Here is a 15,811-nt window from a genome sequence, read left to right as displayed (position 1 = left end):
ACAGGGCAATTATCAAGTAGTCCATCCCCTGTCATCCCATCCCAGCTTCTGGCAGTCAGAAGTTAGGGACACCCAGAGCATGGGGCTGTGACCTGGACCATCTGGGCTAATAGCCATTGATGTACCTATCCTCCTTGAACTTATGCAATTTTTTTTCTATCCAGTAAAATTTTTTGCCTTCACAACATCCCATGGTAACAAGTTCCACAGGTTGACTGTGTGTTGTATGAAAAAGTACTTCCTTTTGTTAGCTTAAAACCTGCTGCCTGTTAATTTCATTGGTGACCCCTGGTTCTTGTGTTATGTGAAGGGGTAATTAACACTTCCCTGTTCACATTCTCCACACCATTCATTATTTTATAAACCTCAATCACATCCCCCTCGGTCATCTTTTGTCTAAAAGGAATAGTCCCAGTCCTTTTAATCTCTCCTCACATGGAAGCTTTTCCATACCCTAATCATTTTTATTGTCCTTCTCTGTACTTTTCCCAGTTCTAGTATATCTTTTGTTAGATGGGGCAACCAGAAATGCGCGTAGTATTCAAGATGTGACCGTACCATGGATTTATATAGTGGCATTTTTCTATTTTCTGTCTTATAGTCTATCCTTTTCCTAATGGTTCCTAACATTTTGTTAGCTTTTTTTGACTGGCACTGCACATTGAGCATATGTTTTCCGATAACTATCCACAATGAGTCCAAGATCTCTTTTTTTTGAGTGGGAATAGCTAAACTAGACCCAACCATTTTGTATGTATATTTTTCAGTGTGCATTACTTTGCACTTATCAACATTTAATTTCATCTGCCATTTTGTTATCCAGTCACCCAAGTTTGTGAGATCACTTTGTAATTCTTTGCATTCAGCTTTGGACATAACTATCCTGAGCAATTTTCTATCATCTGCAAATTTTACCCCCTTTTCCAGGTCATTTATGAATATTATAAGTAATGACACAATTAATTTTCTTGTTTATTAACAAAAAAATATTTTATTCAAAAATGCATAATAAGGTTAATTTTCAATACCAAGAGAAAACTCTGTTCTAACTTTAGCACATGGATTCATGACGCCACCTCACTCTGTTTATTTAAATGTCTTTATAGATCTTTTTCTCCTCCATGTACCAGCCACCAGCTTTTTCCTTTATCTGACCCCTTCCCCCATCAGCTGCTGCAATGAGATTATGGTCTAAGTGATATTTTAGTTCTGCAGGTGTTCTAGGGGTCAATGGAAAAAACTCCCACACTGCTGATGGGGATTTCCTCTGTAGCATTCATGTGGGGGGCACCGGTAAACGCTTGGTGTGACAGACTGCATGAACAACTCTTTTTATTCCTGGCATGGCTGTAACGCACTAATGCATGGTGTAGTAACACTTAGTAAATTCCAACTTACATAACAAAGTTTCTTAAAGTGAAAGCTAACAGATCTCCTGAAATGGCAGCTTTAATGCTGCATCTGTCTCGTATTCTCTATCTCACTATTTTTGTACCTTACATATTGTAACAAACATAACTTTCTGTTATTCACTCTGCTCCATATCACAGCCTCCTGGAACTACACAGCAGTCAGGACAGAACTCAAATTCTCTTGCTTCAAAGCACTGACCCCTGCCTCCTGAACTAAATAAGATTCTCTGGCAGTCATTAACAATATAAGGCCTATGACAAATAGATCAGCAGTTTTCATTCCATTCAGTAGAGGGCAGTGCTACATGCATTCACTCACTCACTCACACCCACATGCTGTTTAACTAACATTTAATACTTTCTACTTAGCAGCACTTTTCAAGTGTTAACTAATAAATCTCCTTAACACTTCTGTCCAGTAAGAGTTAACTTCATTTCCTCAATTTTCATATCTGGAAAATAAGTGTAAGTGACTCACGCAAGGCCACAGATGATGTTGGTGTCAGAGGCAGAATTAGCTCTTAGAAGACCCACTTCTGCAAGCTCTTGTTTGCAGTGGGAGCTCTGTATATGCAGTGTCTAAAGGACAAAGCCCCAGGAGTTCCAAGTCCTGCACTCAAACCATTCGCCTCCCATAATTTATATTCCCTTTCTTTGTAGCTGTTCCTCCGAGTTTATCAGCACCCTTACTGTCAGTGCCCCAAACACACTGAGCCAGTTTATGATCTCACACATGATCTTAGTTGTGTTACTCCAACTCTACACATGGGTTGAGATCAGCCTCTAGCTCATTGTTTTCATGTGTCCCTGAACCATCTTCAAGTCATAACAGAAACGTCAGAGACCATAATTAGATAGACATAGGGTCTTCCAACGTCTTGCACCTTGTGTATTCATTTACTAGAACTGGTAAGAAATTTTCCGAGTAACATCTTTTTCATCAGAAAATGACAATTTGTCAAAACTGAAACTGTCACGGGAAAGGGTTCGTTTTGATGAATCTCCCAATTCAAAAAAGTATTGGGTTCAAAATTATCAAAACGTCCTGTTTTGACATTTTCAAAATGAAAAGTTACATTTTTCTGTTCAAAACTATTTTTGGTTTCAAGATTTTAGTTCGTGTATACTATATTTGTCCCAATCCAGGGTTTTTTCGGATTATTGGTTTGTGAACATTTATGAGATTTAGAACTTTTCCCTCCATTTTCGGATGGGAAAAATTTTGAACTCTTGAAAACTCTCACAGGAACACTGTTTCCCACCCAGCTCTATCATTTACACTAGAGCAAAGTGAGTGTGAAACACTACTAAATCAAAATATCCCATTCGTTTATGGTAGTGTTTTTCATCCGCTTTTCACCGTTGTAACTAAAAGGAGTAAGAAGCTGTGGGAGCTCTTCCCTGCTTTAAGAGCAGTGTATATTCACCATTTAGTACTCGCTGTGTAAGAGTACTCTTTTGCAGAAGTTTTTGTTTTGCAGGGCGAGTTAACAATGATCATGAATCTGTTTACCACTCAAGCTAAAGCACAGGGAACTAAAACCTACATTTTCAAAAGTGATTAATCATTTTGAGTGCCTCAGTTTTCAGGTGCCCAACTTAAACCACTTTCTGATTTTCAGAGAACGATTACCCAGCACTTTATGATAATCAGGCCCCTTAAAAGTGTCTCAAAATGGGCACCCACAAGTGGATGCACCCAATTTCTGTTTGAAATCTTAGGCCTTGTATAACTTCAATTGCTTATGCGTTGAATATGGTGGAGGCTTGTTTTGTTTTTTGTGGGGAGTGAGGGCTGCTAGTGTAATAACAAGGAAGCATCTGAGCAAGATGAGAGAAACGTCATGGTGACAGAAAGATAACTTGATGACGAGAAGCCTAACCACAAAGTGTGTTGTATGTTGCCAGCTGTAGCCTGGTACTCAGTTGTTTTTTTCAGCAGAGATGATCTGGTTCAACATCTCAGCAAAGAAAACACAAGAGAACTAGACAGCATGATCCAAAAACAAAAACCAAAGGGGTATTTTTTTAACCTCAGTCTCTTCTACCTTATCACACGCATAACCGCAGCACATTTCTGCATCCCTTCTTCAGGCTCCCATGAGGGCAGCTGGTTAACGTAGTATAAGCTTTCTTAGTATCCTGGTACTTTTAGCTTCTCTTTACACAGCCTCCTCCTCTTTCAGTGTGTTAACTGTGTGAATCACTTCTAAAAGGCAGACAACAATCTAGAACAAATCTGAATCTGGGACTGTCTCTTGCACTCATTTTGCTGTTTGTATGTCACATTTGGACATTCATGTTGCTTTTCTCTTATCTTCTTTCCAAGGAAAATACGTTAGTGAAAGAAATTAAATTGTGTAACTAGCTGTGCTAGGTTAGGTGGTTTTGCAAGCTTTAAAGGTCAGAAGATTTTACAAATCAGATGCTTCACAATGCATAATGAGACTCAGATATCCACACTATTATACAGTTGTTATGTGAGTTAATTTCAACTAGCTTTATGATATATTGCAAGATATTAAGAGATTTCCTGCAATGGCCCAAATTCTCTGTCGCACTGGTGCAATTCCATGGAAGTCATTAGGGTTTCATTCTATAACTGAGAGTCTAATGAGGAATTCTCATATGATATCTTATTACAGTAGAACCTCAGAATTATGAACACAGAGTTACTAACTGACCGGTTAACCATACCTCATTTGGAACCAGAAGGACACAATCAGGCAGCAGAGACAAAAAAAAAAAAAAAGAATATCCAATATAGCAGCGGTTCTCAAACTGGGGTCCGCCGACCCCTGGGGGTCTGGGAGGTTACTCTAGGGGGTCTGTGAGTAATGTCCAGCTCCAGGGTATCCGTGAGTCATGTCTGGGACCGCCTGCCCTACTGATCAACTCGTCCCCCTCCCTCCCAGTGCCTCCTTAACGCCGCAGAACAGCTGTTCAGTGACATGCAGGAGGCACTGGGAGGGAGACGGAGGTGCGGGGACAGGGCACACTCAGGGGAGGGGGCAGAAAGAGGTGGGGTGGGGGTGAGGCCTTGGGGGAAGGAGTGGAGTTGGGGCAGGGGCTGAGCAGGGATTGAGCACCCCCTCGGGGAAAATTAGAAGCCAGCTTCTGGGTCCATGAAAATTTTTAAATCAAAATGGGGGTCCTCGGGTTGCTAATGTTTGAGAACCGCTGCAATATAGCACTGTGTTAAATGTAAACTACTAAAATTAAAGGGGAAGTTTAAAAGAAATTGATAAGGTAAGGAAACTGTTTCTGTGCTTGTTTCATGTAAATTAAGATGGCTAAAAGCAGCATTTTTCTTCTGCATAGTAAAGTTTCAAAGCTGCATTAAGTCAATGTTCAGTTGAAAACTTTTGAAAGAGCAACCATAACATTTTGACCAGTTACGAACATTTCAGAGTTCTGAACAACCTCCATTCCTGAGGTGTTCGTAACTTTGAGGTTCTAATGTAAATATCACATCATCGGGGTAGTAAAATTCCAATCATAGTCAGATTAAAAATAGTCCTGATGGACCAAATGATCAGAGATAGCTAAATGCATGTGTTTGCACAAATGTACCCATTGTACTTACAAAACCTATATTTGTATACACACATTAGATATTTTCACATGCAAATAGGTATGGGTATGTGCAATTGCCTGGTCTGCACATAACCAGGTCATTGTCCATTTTTCCACGAAAAGACAGAGTTTTGCACACACACCATTTTAATTGTTTCAGAAAATGTGCCCCAATATGTCGGAGCATGGCAAAGGGGATAAGAAAAAAAACTCATGGAAGGCCCCTTAGAGCCATGGGCAGCTAGATATAACATAGAACACCCTCAAAACTACTCCTGTGTAATACTGTTGACCAGATCAGCCTTCCATCAGCCAGTGGATCTGAGTGGGCGTGACATAAAATCCACCATTCCCCTCCAATGTTCCTATGCTGAGCTTAGCTAGACCAGAGGATTGAATCTCTTGTGTGACAAATGAATTTTCCAACAAATCCATCATGTTTTATCTCTGTATCACATACTCTATAGATACAGCATTCTAACATTATCTCTACTCCAATGAGAAATTAGAGTAACAAATTGCCTAGGTACACAGCCAAAGAATTATTTAATAAACCACCTCTCCCATAAGTGGATTCTTGCATCCTGCACTGAATTTAGCTTAAAGGGATTTCTGGTCACTGTACTGAAAATTAATAGCTATGTACTATCTCATACTCCAAGATTTATTTTTCTAGGGAGCACATGGGTGTCAGAAAGCACCTTGGAAGCAATTCCTAAATGGGCATTGTTGTTATTTGCAGAATGCACGAGCCCACAAAAGGGTGACATTTGCAAGCTTTACAGTCCCTTGTACTTAGCTGAGTCACAGGCTGAAACAGCTTGTCATGAAAGACTTGTCTGCTTGTGTATGGGCAGTCTGGGTAAATCTATAGTTCAATGGTTACCTATTTTGAGCTGGCAGAACAGGAAATAGTTAACTGCTGATGCCAATAGTTGGTTGCTCCTAATTCTATATCATATCAAAATTGACATTTTTTAAACTATGCACAGGCTCCCTCTCTAACCTCCCATGTTTTTATTCCTCAAGCTCTCTTTCAACCTGCTTCTCTCTTCTCCAGGGGCGGCTCTAGCTTTTTTGCTGCCCCAAGCACGGCAGGCAGGCTGCCTTCAGCGGCATGCCTGCGGGAGGTCCCTGGTCTCACGGATTCGGCAGCATGCCTGCAGGAGGTCCCCAGTCCCGCGGATTCGGCATACCCGCCGCCAAATTACCGCCGAATCTGCGGAACCGGCGGACCTCCCGCAGGCGTGCTGCCGAAGGCTGCCTGACTGCTGCCCTCGCAGGGACTGGCAGGGCACCCCCCGCGGCTTGCTGTCGCAGGCACGCTCTTGGAGCACTCGTGCCTGGAGCCGCCGCTGCTCTTCTCTCCTTCCCCTCCCAACAACTCTTGCCATTTATTTCAGAGTGGTAGCCGTGTTAGTCTGTATCAGCAAAAAGAACGAGGTGTACTTGTGGCACTTTATAGACCAGGGTAGGCAACCTATGGCACGTGTGCCGAAGGCGGCACAGGAGCTGATTTTCAGTGGCACTCACACTGCCCGGGTCCTGACCACCGGTCCAGGGGGCTCTGCATTTTAATTTAATTTTAAATGAAGCTTCTTAAACATTTTAAAAACCTTATTTACTTTACATACAACAATAGTTTAGTTATATATTATAGACTTATGGAAAGAGATCTTCTAAAAACATTAAAATGTATTACTGGCACGCAAAACCTTAAATTAGAGTGAATAAATGAAGATTCGGTACACCACTTCTGAAAGGTTGCTGACCCCTGTAATAGACTAACAAATTTATTTGGGCATAAGCTTTCGTGGGTTAAAACCCACTTCATCGGATGCATGCAGTGGAAAATACAGTAGGAAGATATATATACATATATAAAAAATGGGTGTTGCCATACCAATTATAACTAGACTAATCAATTAAAGCGGGCTATTATCAGCAGGAGAAAAAAAAACTTTTGTAGTGATAATCAGGATGGCCCATTTCCAACAGTTGACAAGAAGGTGTGAGTAACAATAGGGGGAAAAATTAGCATGGGGAAATAGTTTTTACTTTGTGTAATGACACATCCACACCCAGTCTTTATTCAAGCCTAATTTAATGGTGTCCAGTTTGCAAATTAATTCCAGTTTCTGCAGTTTCTCGTTGGAGTCTATTTTTGAAGTTTTTTTGTTGGAGAATTGCGACTTTTAGGTCTGTAATTGAGTGACCAGGGAGGGTGAAGTGTTCTCCTACTGGATTTTGAATGTTATAATTCTTGACGTCAGGTTTGTGTCCATTTATTCTTTTGCATAGAGACTGTCCGGTTTGGCCAATGTACACGGCAGAGGGGCATTGCTAGCATGTGATGGCATATATTACATTGGTAGATGTGCAGGTGAACGAGCCTCTGATGGTGTATCTGATGTGATTAGGTCCTATGATGGTGTCCCTTGAATAGATATGTGGACAGAGCTGGCAACGGGCTTTGTTGCAAGGATAGGCTCCTGGGTTAGTGTTTTTGTTGTGTGGTGTGTGGTTGCTGGTGAGTATTTGCTTCAGGTTGGGGGGCTGTCTGTAAGCGAGGACTGGCCTATCTCCCAAGAACTGTGAGAGTGAGGGATCGTCCTTCAGGATAGGTTATAGATCCTTGATGATGCGCTGGAGAGGTTTTAGTTGGGGGCTGAAGGTGACGGCTAGTGGCGTTCTGTTACTTTCTTTGTTGGGCCTGTCTTGGAGTAGGTGACCCTGGAGTGGGTGTTCTTTTGGCTCTGTCAATCTGTTTCTTCACTTCAGCAGGTGGGTATTGTAGTTTTAAGAACGCTTGATAGAGATCTTGTAGGTGTTTGTCTCTGTCTGAGGGATTGGCGCAAATGCGGTTGTATTTAGGAGTTGATCTTTCAATTGTGCTCCTATATAGCTAGAACTGTTTCCTCAATCCTTTTGCATCACACATGAAAACTTCCCTTTTCTCTTTATCATTGACTGTCAGTGTATTGAGCACTGCCAGGTATTGAGCACTCTTGCCCATCCAGCAAAGCATTTAAGCAAGTGCTTATCTTTAAGCAAGTGAGTAGTCCTAACCAGACTACCTATGTACTTCAACTTAAACATGTGCTTAAATTTTTGATGGATTAGGCCATAATCCAGGATGGATTCCCTGGATCATATTGTATCATTGCACATATTTGTTTCTTTTCTTTATATGGGTAGCTAAATAAGATTAAATTAAAGACAGTACAAATTCAGATGTTATATTGGATTTTTATAATAATATACATCTAACATCTTAAATTGCTTGTATAAGATAAAAATGTATTGATGGTTCAATGCTTTGTATCCAATAGAACAGGAGCAATGTATATTTTTATTTTTAGGAAAATCACCCAGAATAATATACCAGAAATCATACCTGAAATTTGCAAAACTGTAGAATTGTTGTAGGATTTTGGTTTTCAAACTGGGGGGTTCCCCTTCTTAGGGGAGGGGGCGGTGGGGCACAAGGAGGTTAGTGGGGCACTGAATGACCTGACTAGTTTATGGATTTTTTTCTTGTTTCTTCAAAATATTGTTGATAAAATAAGAATATGTTTCACTAGCTGAGTCTCCAGCTCCTGCCAGGCTGGAAGGACGAGGAGGAGGAAGGGTACAAGGAGTGAGGGGGGAGTGGTCTCTTCCTGTGCATAGAGTGGGTGTGGCTCAATCAAGCTCATTCATCTCTTCAGAAGCTGATGTGCATGGGTCCCCTTGGGAGGTAGTTTCTCCCTGCCAGCACAGGCTCTTACTCATGCATGCTGGGGATTGTGCCAGGGCCAGAAAAGCCTGCGGCCTGTCAGTGACACTAGGGGCACAAGGAGGGGGTGAAGCCCAGCTGTCTGTGTCCTGCTGGGATCACCCACCTGGAGCATGTATCTGACAAGGGATGCTGGCGGGCTGGGCTCCCAGACCCCAGGCATCCATGGAAATACTGTTTCTTAGAAAGAGGGGGCCGCACATGTGACATGAATCTCGAAAGCACAGGGAGCATTGAGCAAAAAAAGTTTGGGAACCTCTGTTGCAAGAAATTTGGGCATAGGCCAAAAATTTCAGACTGAGCTGCCTAAAGAAGGTCTCCTAAGTGCCATGTTTGAAATTGGGACCTAAATCCCATCTAAAATGTAACCCATGTTTGAAATATTGGCCTTCGTGCTTTTGTGAACTACTTGTTCTAGTTCTTTCCTCTTGATGAAATGTTGTTCTTGGTCATGAGTAGTGTACAGACAATCAAATAAAACCCATAATTTCAAAACAAGATGAGAAACACTGGCCTCTGTCATCAAAATTGAGCTTATGGGCCAGATCTTCAGGTGGTGTAAATTATTGCGGCTTCGTTGATGTCAAAGAAGCTATGACAATTTACACCAGTTGGAGATCTGGCCCGGTGCTTTCACGCAATATAATATCACACGTTTACACTCTCTATCACCTATCCACCTTGGATATAGAAACACAAGCTAGTGGTTTTACAACTGTCTGTGATTGATTATTTCAAGCCTGTACTCATTTAATTTAGTCCTTTCCTGCCCTTCCCCCTTTTAACTTTTTCCTTTAGCACTCCAAATATCCCTGGATACACTGGCAAGGTTCATTGGACAGCAACCCACCCGGCAAATTCTAATCTTCCATCAACATCCCCATCGATAATTGCACAAATGCATGGGTAAGTAAGTGTAAGGCGTATTACTCAATTTGTTCAGATACATTAGAGGAAAAGTCCTAATTATAGTTATTTAATTAAAGAACAATTAAATTTGAAGCATGACATTTCCTTGGTTTAAAGAAAAATATTGTGAGTCAAATCCAATCACGTGGCTGCCAAGACAATCTAAGATCATTCCTGGTTTTCACGATTCCTTTTAAGCTTACCACAGGAATTCATTAAAATTAATGTTGAGGTTCAGCAGGAGTCCTAAAATATTGATTGTTTCCATGTTATGTCATTGGATATGTTGGCTAGATTATGACCCCTGTGATTATGTTTTGATAGAGATCTGTCTGTTCTGGAATTTTTTGGACTATATTACATTTAATAATGCCAAATATGAGGTTGCATTTTGTTGAGGGGGTCTGAAGCCCTCAAGACATGGATGCTTTCCTCACAGAAAATTGTTACAAATTGTCATCACTCTGTGTTCCCCTTCTATACCAGGTTCATCACTGCAGTAGCTGAGCGCCTTACCAAACGTTTTCATTGTAAAAGTCCCTCCTGTGATTCTATATCCTGCTTTCCTCCCCAGAAGCAGCTGGACAATTATTTAATAATTATTTGTTGTCCTCTCCCCTATATGCTTTTGTATTGCCCCTTTAGATCATGGACTATTTTCCCCCCATAGTGATCTAGGACTTCACGATGACATTGAAGCATCCACTAATTTCTAAGACATTCATCTTTTAAACACTCTTTTATTTTGATTAGTTTTAAGACAATATACACTTCTGCACCACCAGTACAAGCCTTGGGGAGCTGACTGGCTATTAAAGAATTCCTCTGTCAAAGCGGTTCATGACTGAGTGCGACATACTGGCACACTCTCCTGACACCTCTGCCTTTTTCTTGTGTGGCTGTACTTGGAAAATAGGCATTCTTCTATAATAGCAGTTTGCAGGTTACCAAGATTGAAAATACACAACCAGGTCTTTGAGATTTTATAGGCTAATCGAGCTGAACTCAATCAGCTTGCTGTAAGACCAAGTTACTTTTAAATGTCACACACATGGATGCTGATGTGCCTTTGCAGAGATCACTGGCAGCATTCAGACAAATACCAAATTTCGAGAGCAAAGAATCAGGTGCAAATGCGATCTGAGAAAGTAAAATATGTCTGTTATTTCCTTTGACTTTCTGCAGGGTTATCATGCAAATGCAGTAAGCAGTGCAACTAAGCATTTCTCTGGTTCTACAATTGAACTTTACTCATTAAAAATAGGGACAAAATTTGTCATGACATTTTGCAAAAATTAATCCATATGGCAGGGCATGGATTTTTTTTCTGTAATGCATGAAAGAATTCTTGTCCTGTGCTAATGGGGTCTTTCTGGAAACGAGGCAGAGTCACAGGGCTTTCGTAAGGGGAGTGTGTGTGAGAAAGACAGAGAGAGAGAGAGTATAAACAGGCACTGTGGACTAGATTCTGCTACCATAACTCATACAGAGAAGTACCTTTCCCTTTGAGTAAATAACAGATATATTTTACTTTTAGTGGGACTACTCATGGAGTGAGATATTATTCACTATGAGTTAAGATGTCAGAATATAGCCTTATATTTGAAACTGCTGTGTTATAAACAAAAATGCAGATCCTATGAGTACTCAAGAATTGGTCACCACAGTACATATTGGAGAATAGCACATACGGTTTCATCCTGCACCTTTTGAAGTTAATGGCAAAAGACCCACTGATTTCAGGGGTGCAGGATGGGGCCATTAATGACCAGTGATGAAGAGGTGAATTCTGGTATTCCTGGGTCCGATCACTCTAACCAGGAAATGGAGTGTATTTTTTAATGGACCCGTATTCTCCTTTTGTGGGGAGGTTATCTCATCCTCTTATTGCTTTCATGGATGATGATTCATTTTGTTTCTACATTTTGGTCTTTATGGACTCCCCTTATTGTAACATTATTGATATGTAGGACTCTCGGTGATGGATATCTTTGTAGCGACCTCATTTGACATGTCAGCACTGTATATTCATTGTTCTGTAATTCCCACTTAGAGACAATTAAGGACAACATAGGAGATTACTGTAGTCTTCATACTTTTTACATGAACGTTCATTAAACTATCAGCTATGGACAGACCAGGCAATATTCTGGACAACTTCTGCACCTCATTTAATTTGAATAGAGAATGTAGATGGGGTGAAATTCTTTAGGCTTCTCGTAAATCTACTGAAATCAATAGGGTCCCATGGGCTATACAACAGCACAAAATTGTCCTTTCATCTTTGAACATGAATATCATTCTTTTATAAATAAAGTATTTATTATTATTATTATTATTATTATTTGAGTGGTGCTCAGATACTGTGGTGTTGGGTGATAGATAATTTCAATGTCTTTTAGTGCAATTGAAATATGGGAGCTGAATACTGCATTAGAAATATTTTGTTGAGACATGATCTACAAGGGAATGTTACAGAGAATGTAGAATGTTTTTGTTTTGCAACTTTTAACGTTTGAAATATCTGTCCATAGCCATTCATCAAGTAAAAATCCACATGGAATACATAGTGTAGTACAAATATGATGATCTTATCATTACAGTAGAACCTCAGAGTTATGAACACCTCGATAATGGAGGTTGTTCATAACTCTGAAATGTTCGTAATTCTGAACAAAACGTTATGGTTGTTCTTTCAAAAGTTTACATCTGAACATTGACTTAACACAGCTTTGAAACTTTACTATGCAGAAGAAAAAATTCTGCTTTTAACTATCTTAATTTAAATGAAACAAACAGAAACAGTTTCCTTACCTTGTCAAATCTTTTTAAAACAACTTTCCCTTTGTTTCTTTAGTAGTATACATTTAGCACTGTTCAGTACTGTATTTGTTTGTTTGTTTTTTGGTCTCTGCTGCTGCCTGATTGCGTACTTCTAGTTCCAAATGATGTGTGTATGGTTGACTAGTCAGTTCATAGTTCTGGTGTTCATAACTCTGAGGTTCTACTGTATAAGCCTTCTTATCTTTTCAACACAGGGTTGCCACTAATTTTGTTTAAATAAGTAGTAAACTCATAATACATAGCATTTGATTGCCTTTGGAGAGAAGGATTGGTTCCTTTCAGCATGCTGTTTGTAAGATTTTGAGCCTGTGGCGCTTTGTAAGGGCAGGAAAGAGAGCTTTAAAAAAGAGGAGAATAGATTTGTTTTGGGAAGTGCACAAGAGGTAAAGTAGGATTTAAAAAACATAGAACCACATTCTGCTCTGATTTACACCCAATGCAATCCACACATTGAAATCTGTGAGGTTATACAAGTGTAAATAAAGGCAGAATTTGACTCACTCATGTGTATGTGTGGTAGGTATCCCATAGGTATATACCGGGGTGGCCAACCTGTGGCTCCGGAGCCGCATGCGGCTCTTCAAAGGTTAATATGCAGCTCCTTGCATAGGCGCTGACTCCGAGGCTGGAGCTACAGATGCTAACATTCCAAGGTGCTGTGGGGTGCTCACTGCTTAACCCCCTGTTCTGCCCCAGGTCCTGCCACCACTCCACCCTTTCCCCCAAGACCCCTGCTCCTTCCCCCGAGCATGCCATGCCCTCGCTCCTCCCCCCTCCGCACCAGAGCCTCCTGCACACTGCAAAACAGCTGATTGCGGGAGGCATGGGGAGGGAAGGGGAGGCGCTGATTGGCGAGGCTGCCGGTGGGCGGGAGGCGCTGGGGGCTGGAGGGGGGTAGCAGATGGGGGGCTGCTGTCATATTACTCTGGCTCTTTAGCAATGTTCATTGGTAAATTCTGGCTCCTTCTCAGGCTGGCCACCCCTGGTATATACAACGTAACATAAATTAATTCTGCTATGGAAAATATGGGAAAGCAGTAACAAATCTTGGTATTCTCAGTGAAAGCAAATGAGTTGGCACTCATACAATCAGTAAAACCTGAGTCCTCAGCCTTTTCTCCCACCACAAGACATAATGAGTCAGATTCTGTCCTACAGCCAATCTGGGCTTAGTGCAGGAGAATCAGGAGGAACCAGGAAGTTACAGCTTCTTGAATCTGAAGTCTTTTCGGCACCAACGCAGGCCCTGATGAGAATTACAATAACTGAGAAATTCTTCTAATTTACATCACAGGAGTAGGTCCTTAAATGACCTGTATGCCAGGAATTGGGGTCCCTGGTGTAGGAACTGCCTATGCCAGCTTTATGGTAGCTGGGAGTTGTCCTATGCCAAGGGGATTCACTGCTAGCTACTTGCTGTCAGAATCTGGCTCTATGTCTTCACCATAACACCTCAGAATACAATGGAACACTTTGCCTGGGCTGGACGGCGAAGAGTGCCACCAAAGACAACTTTGATGAATTTCCTGCCACCATTGTTGAGCCGGCCGAATCTAATAATGTGGAACTGTTGTGAATTGTATAAATTTTCTCCAAAGTCAGTGGTCACAATGGTTAGCAAAGAATGTGTTTCTGAGAAATATGAAAAATATTATTTTTAAAAGAGATTTTCTTCTGTTTGTAATTGCAGATACATAGCAAAGTGTGGCCGCTCGTCTCGATTTAATCACCAGGGCCCTTTGTCTCAAATACTTACTCCAGTTTATCCTCAAAATTCTTTCAACAAGGTGGAAAGAGAAACTATTAAGGTTTAACAAGAACCAGTCCTGCTACCAGTATGACTGAGAGTTCCAGTGGCTAATGGTGGGAAGGAAGGAAATGTGTGAAATACGTACACCTTAAAAATGGGACCATAGTAAAAGAATACAGAAGTGGGTGTCTGTGTGGACGTGCTAGTCTTTATTACATGTTCTTACTATACTCAGTATTTATGACTTGCTATTGTTTATGGTTAAAATCATTTGAGAAGCAGGAGGACTCTTCACAGTTTGAACTATAGTTACTGTATTGAATTGCAGTATTCAAAGTGATGTGTAGAAAGACTACCCATAAATACTGTATTCCATATGCAGTGTAGTCTGTGTATATAACATTTTTTCAATTTATTAAAAAATAGTCATCCTTTGTGCCTCTCATCAGTAGCTCTCAAAGTGCTTTACAAAGATGGGTATCATAGGGTGAGATTCTAGGCTATGCCTCTTGGAAATGCAGCACAAAACAGCTTTGGGGGAAGGGAGAAGAAAAGGTGCCTTTATGACATCTTTACACCCTTGGAATTCCAGAATGATCCAGGAGCCAAAATGGCTGCCTTCATAATTTAGGCAGCCTGGGGAGCTGTGCTAGGTTACAACAGCCTATCCTGGACTCCCTGTGGGTGGCAGCATTGCCAAGAATGTGCACCGTGCTATGCAATCACTCACTCCAGTCGCTGGTCATCCCCCTGGCACCAGGGCCTGTGATGGGCCTGTGTATTCAGCATATCTCCACTGAGGGAATTCTCCCACAGCCAACTAACGGGGTTTCTATGGCTCTTATATGCTGCAGAGTGATGTACACAGTCCAGGCCTAGTCGAGGGTCAGAGAGAAACCCACCCAGAGAAACTGAAAGATAGAAGTTAAACCCAATGTCACAGAGCAAGGAGGTGGCAAAGCTAAGAAAAGAACCCAGATCTCCTGACTCCCTTTCCTGCATCCTCACTCCTGGATCATGCTAGCTTCCTTTATTGGGGCCACAACGGCATGTAGTCTGGTGGATGTTCTCGCCTTCCTCACAGCCTCTCGTTAGCATAGTTGGCTTAGAAACAATAAGATTTGAGGTTCATATTATGTTGTTATGATTACTGACTTGTCACAACTTGCAGCTGGTGTCCAGTGCGGGTAAAGGATAAAAGGGCCAGATCCCAGAAGTAAATGAGACTCAAGATTGTGCAGTTGGATCTTACGCTCATAAAGGAGGAGCAGTTTGAAGTCTTTGCAGACTGAGGTTTCCCCCACCCAGCCTTGTGGCCTCTGTCACTCCATCCAGCTTAAGCCCAGGGAGGGTATACCCCAAGTTATTGTTCGGTTTGTGGTAAAAGCCCTGTAACCCACTGTGGAACCAATTAAATGCCTGGTATGTGAGAACTGGGGCAGGCAATATAATGCCCTCCCCAAGGTATAATTAATAAAGTTGTGGCCTGTCGCTTAAACCCACCCAATGTGTCTGTCAATCATTCACCTGTTATTCTGGTCA

The 15,811-nt window shown here is 41.3% G+C and overlaps 1 protein-coding gene across 1 annotated transcript in view; it reads left to right on the top strand.

Annotated features, from left to right (window-relative positions):
• The window catches only part of SPMIP7 (sperm microtubule inner protein 7), a 46,591-nt gene extending 32,258 nt beyond the window's left edge, over positions 1–14,333 (top strand). Inside the window, exons 8-9 of the mRNA XM_065398390.1 lie at positions 9,565–9,672; positions 14,210–14,333. Of these exons, the coding sequence (XP_065254462.1) occupies positions 9,565–9,672; positions 14,210–14,333 (232 nt within the window). The remainder of the gene's footprint in view (positions 1–9,564; positions 9,673–14,209) is intronic.
• Positions 14,334–15,811: the final 1,478 nt, after the last annotated feature.

This window comes from Emys orbicularis, chromosome 2 (genome assembly GCF_028017835.1).
Source record: "Emys orbicularis isolate rEmyOrb1 chromosome 2, rEmyOrb1.hap1, whole genome shotgun sequence".
In the NCBI taxonomy this organism is placed as follows: domain Eukaryota; kingdom Metazoa; phylum Chordata; order Testudines; family Emydidae; genus Emys; species Emys orbicularis.
Note: the sequence above shows the minus strand (reverse complement) of the source record. Positions and strands in the feature narration are given on the sequence as shown.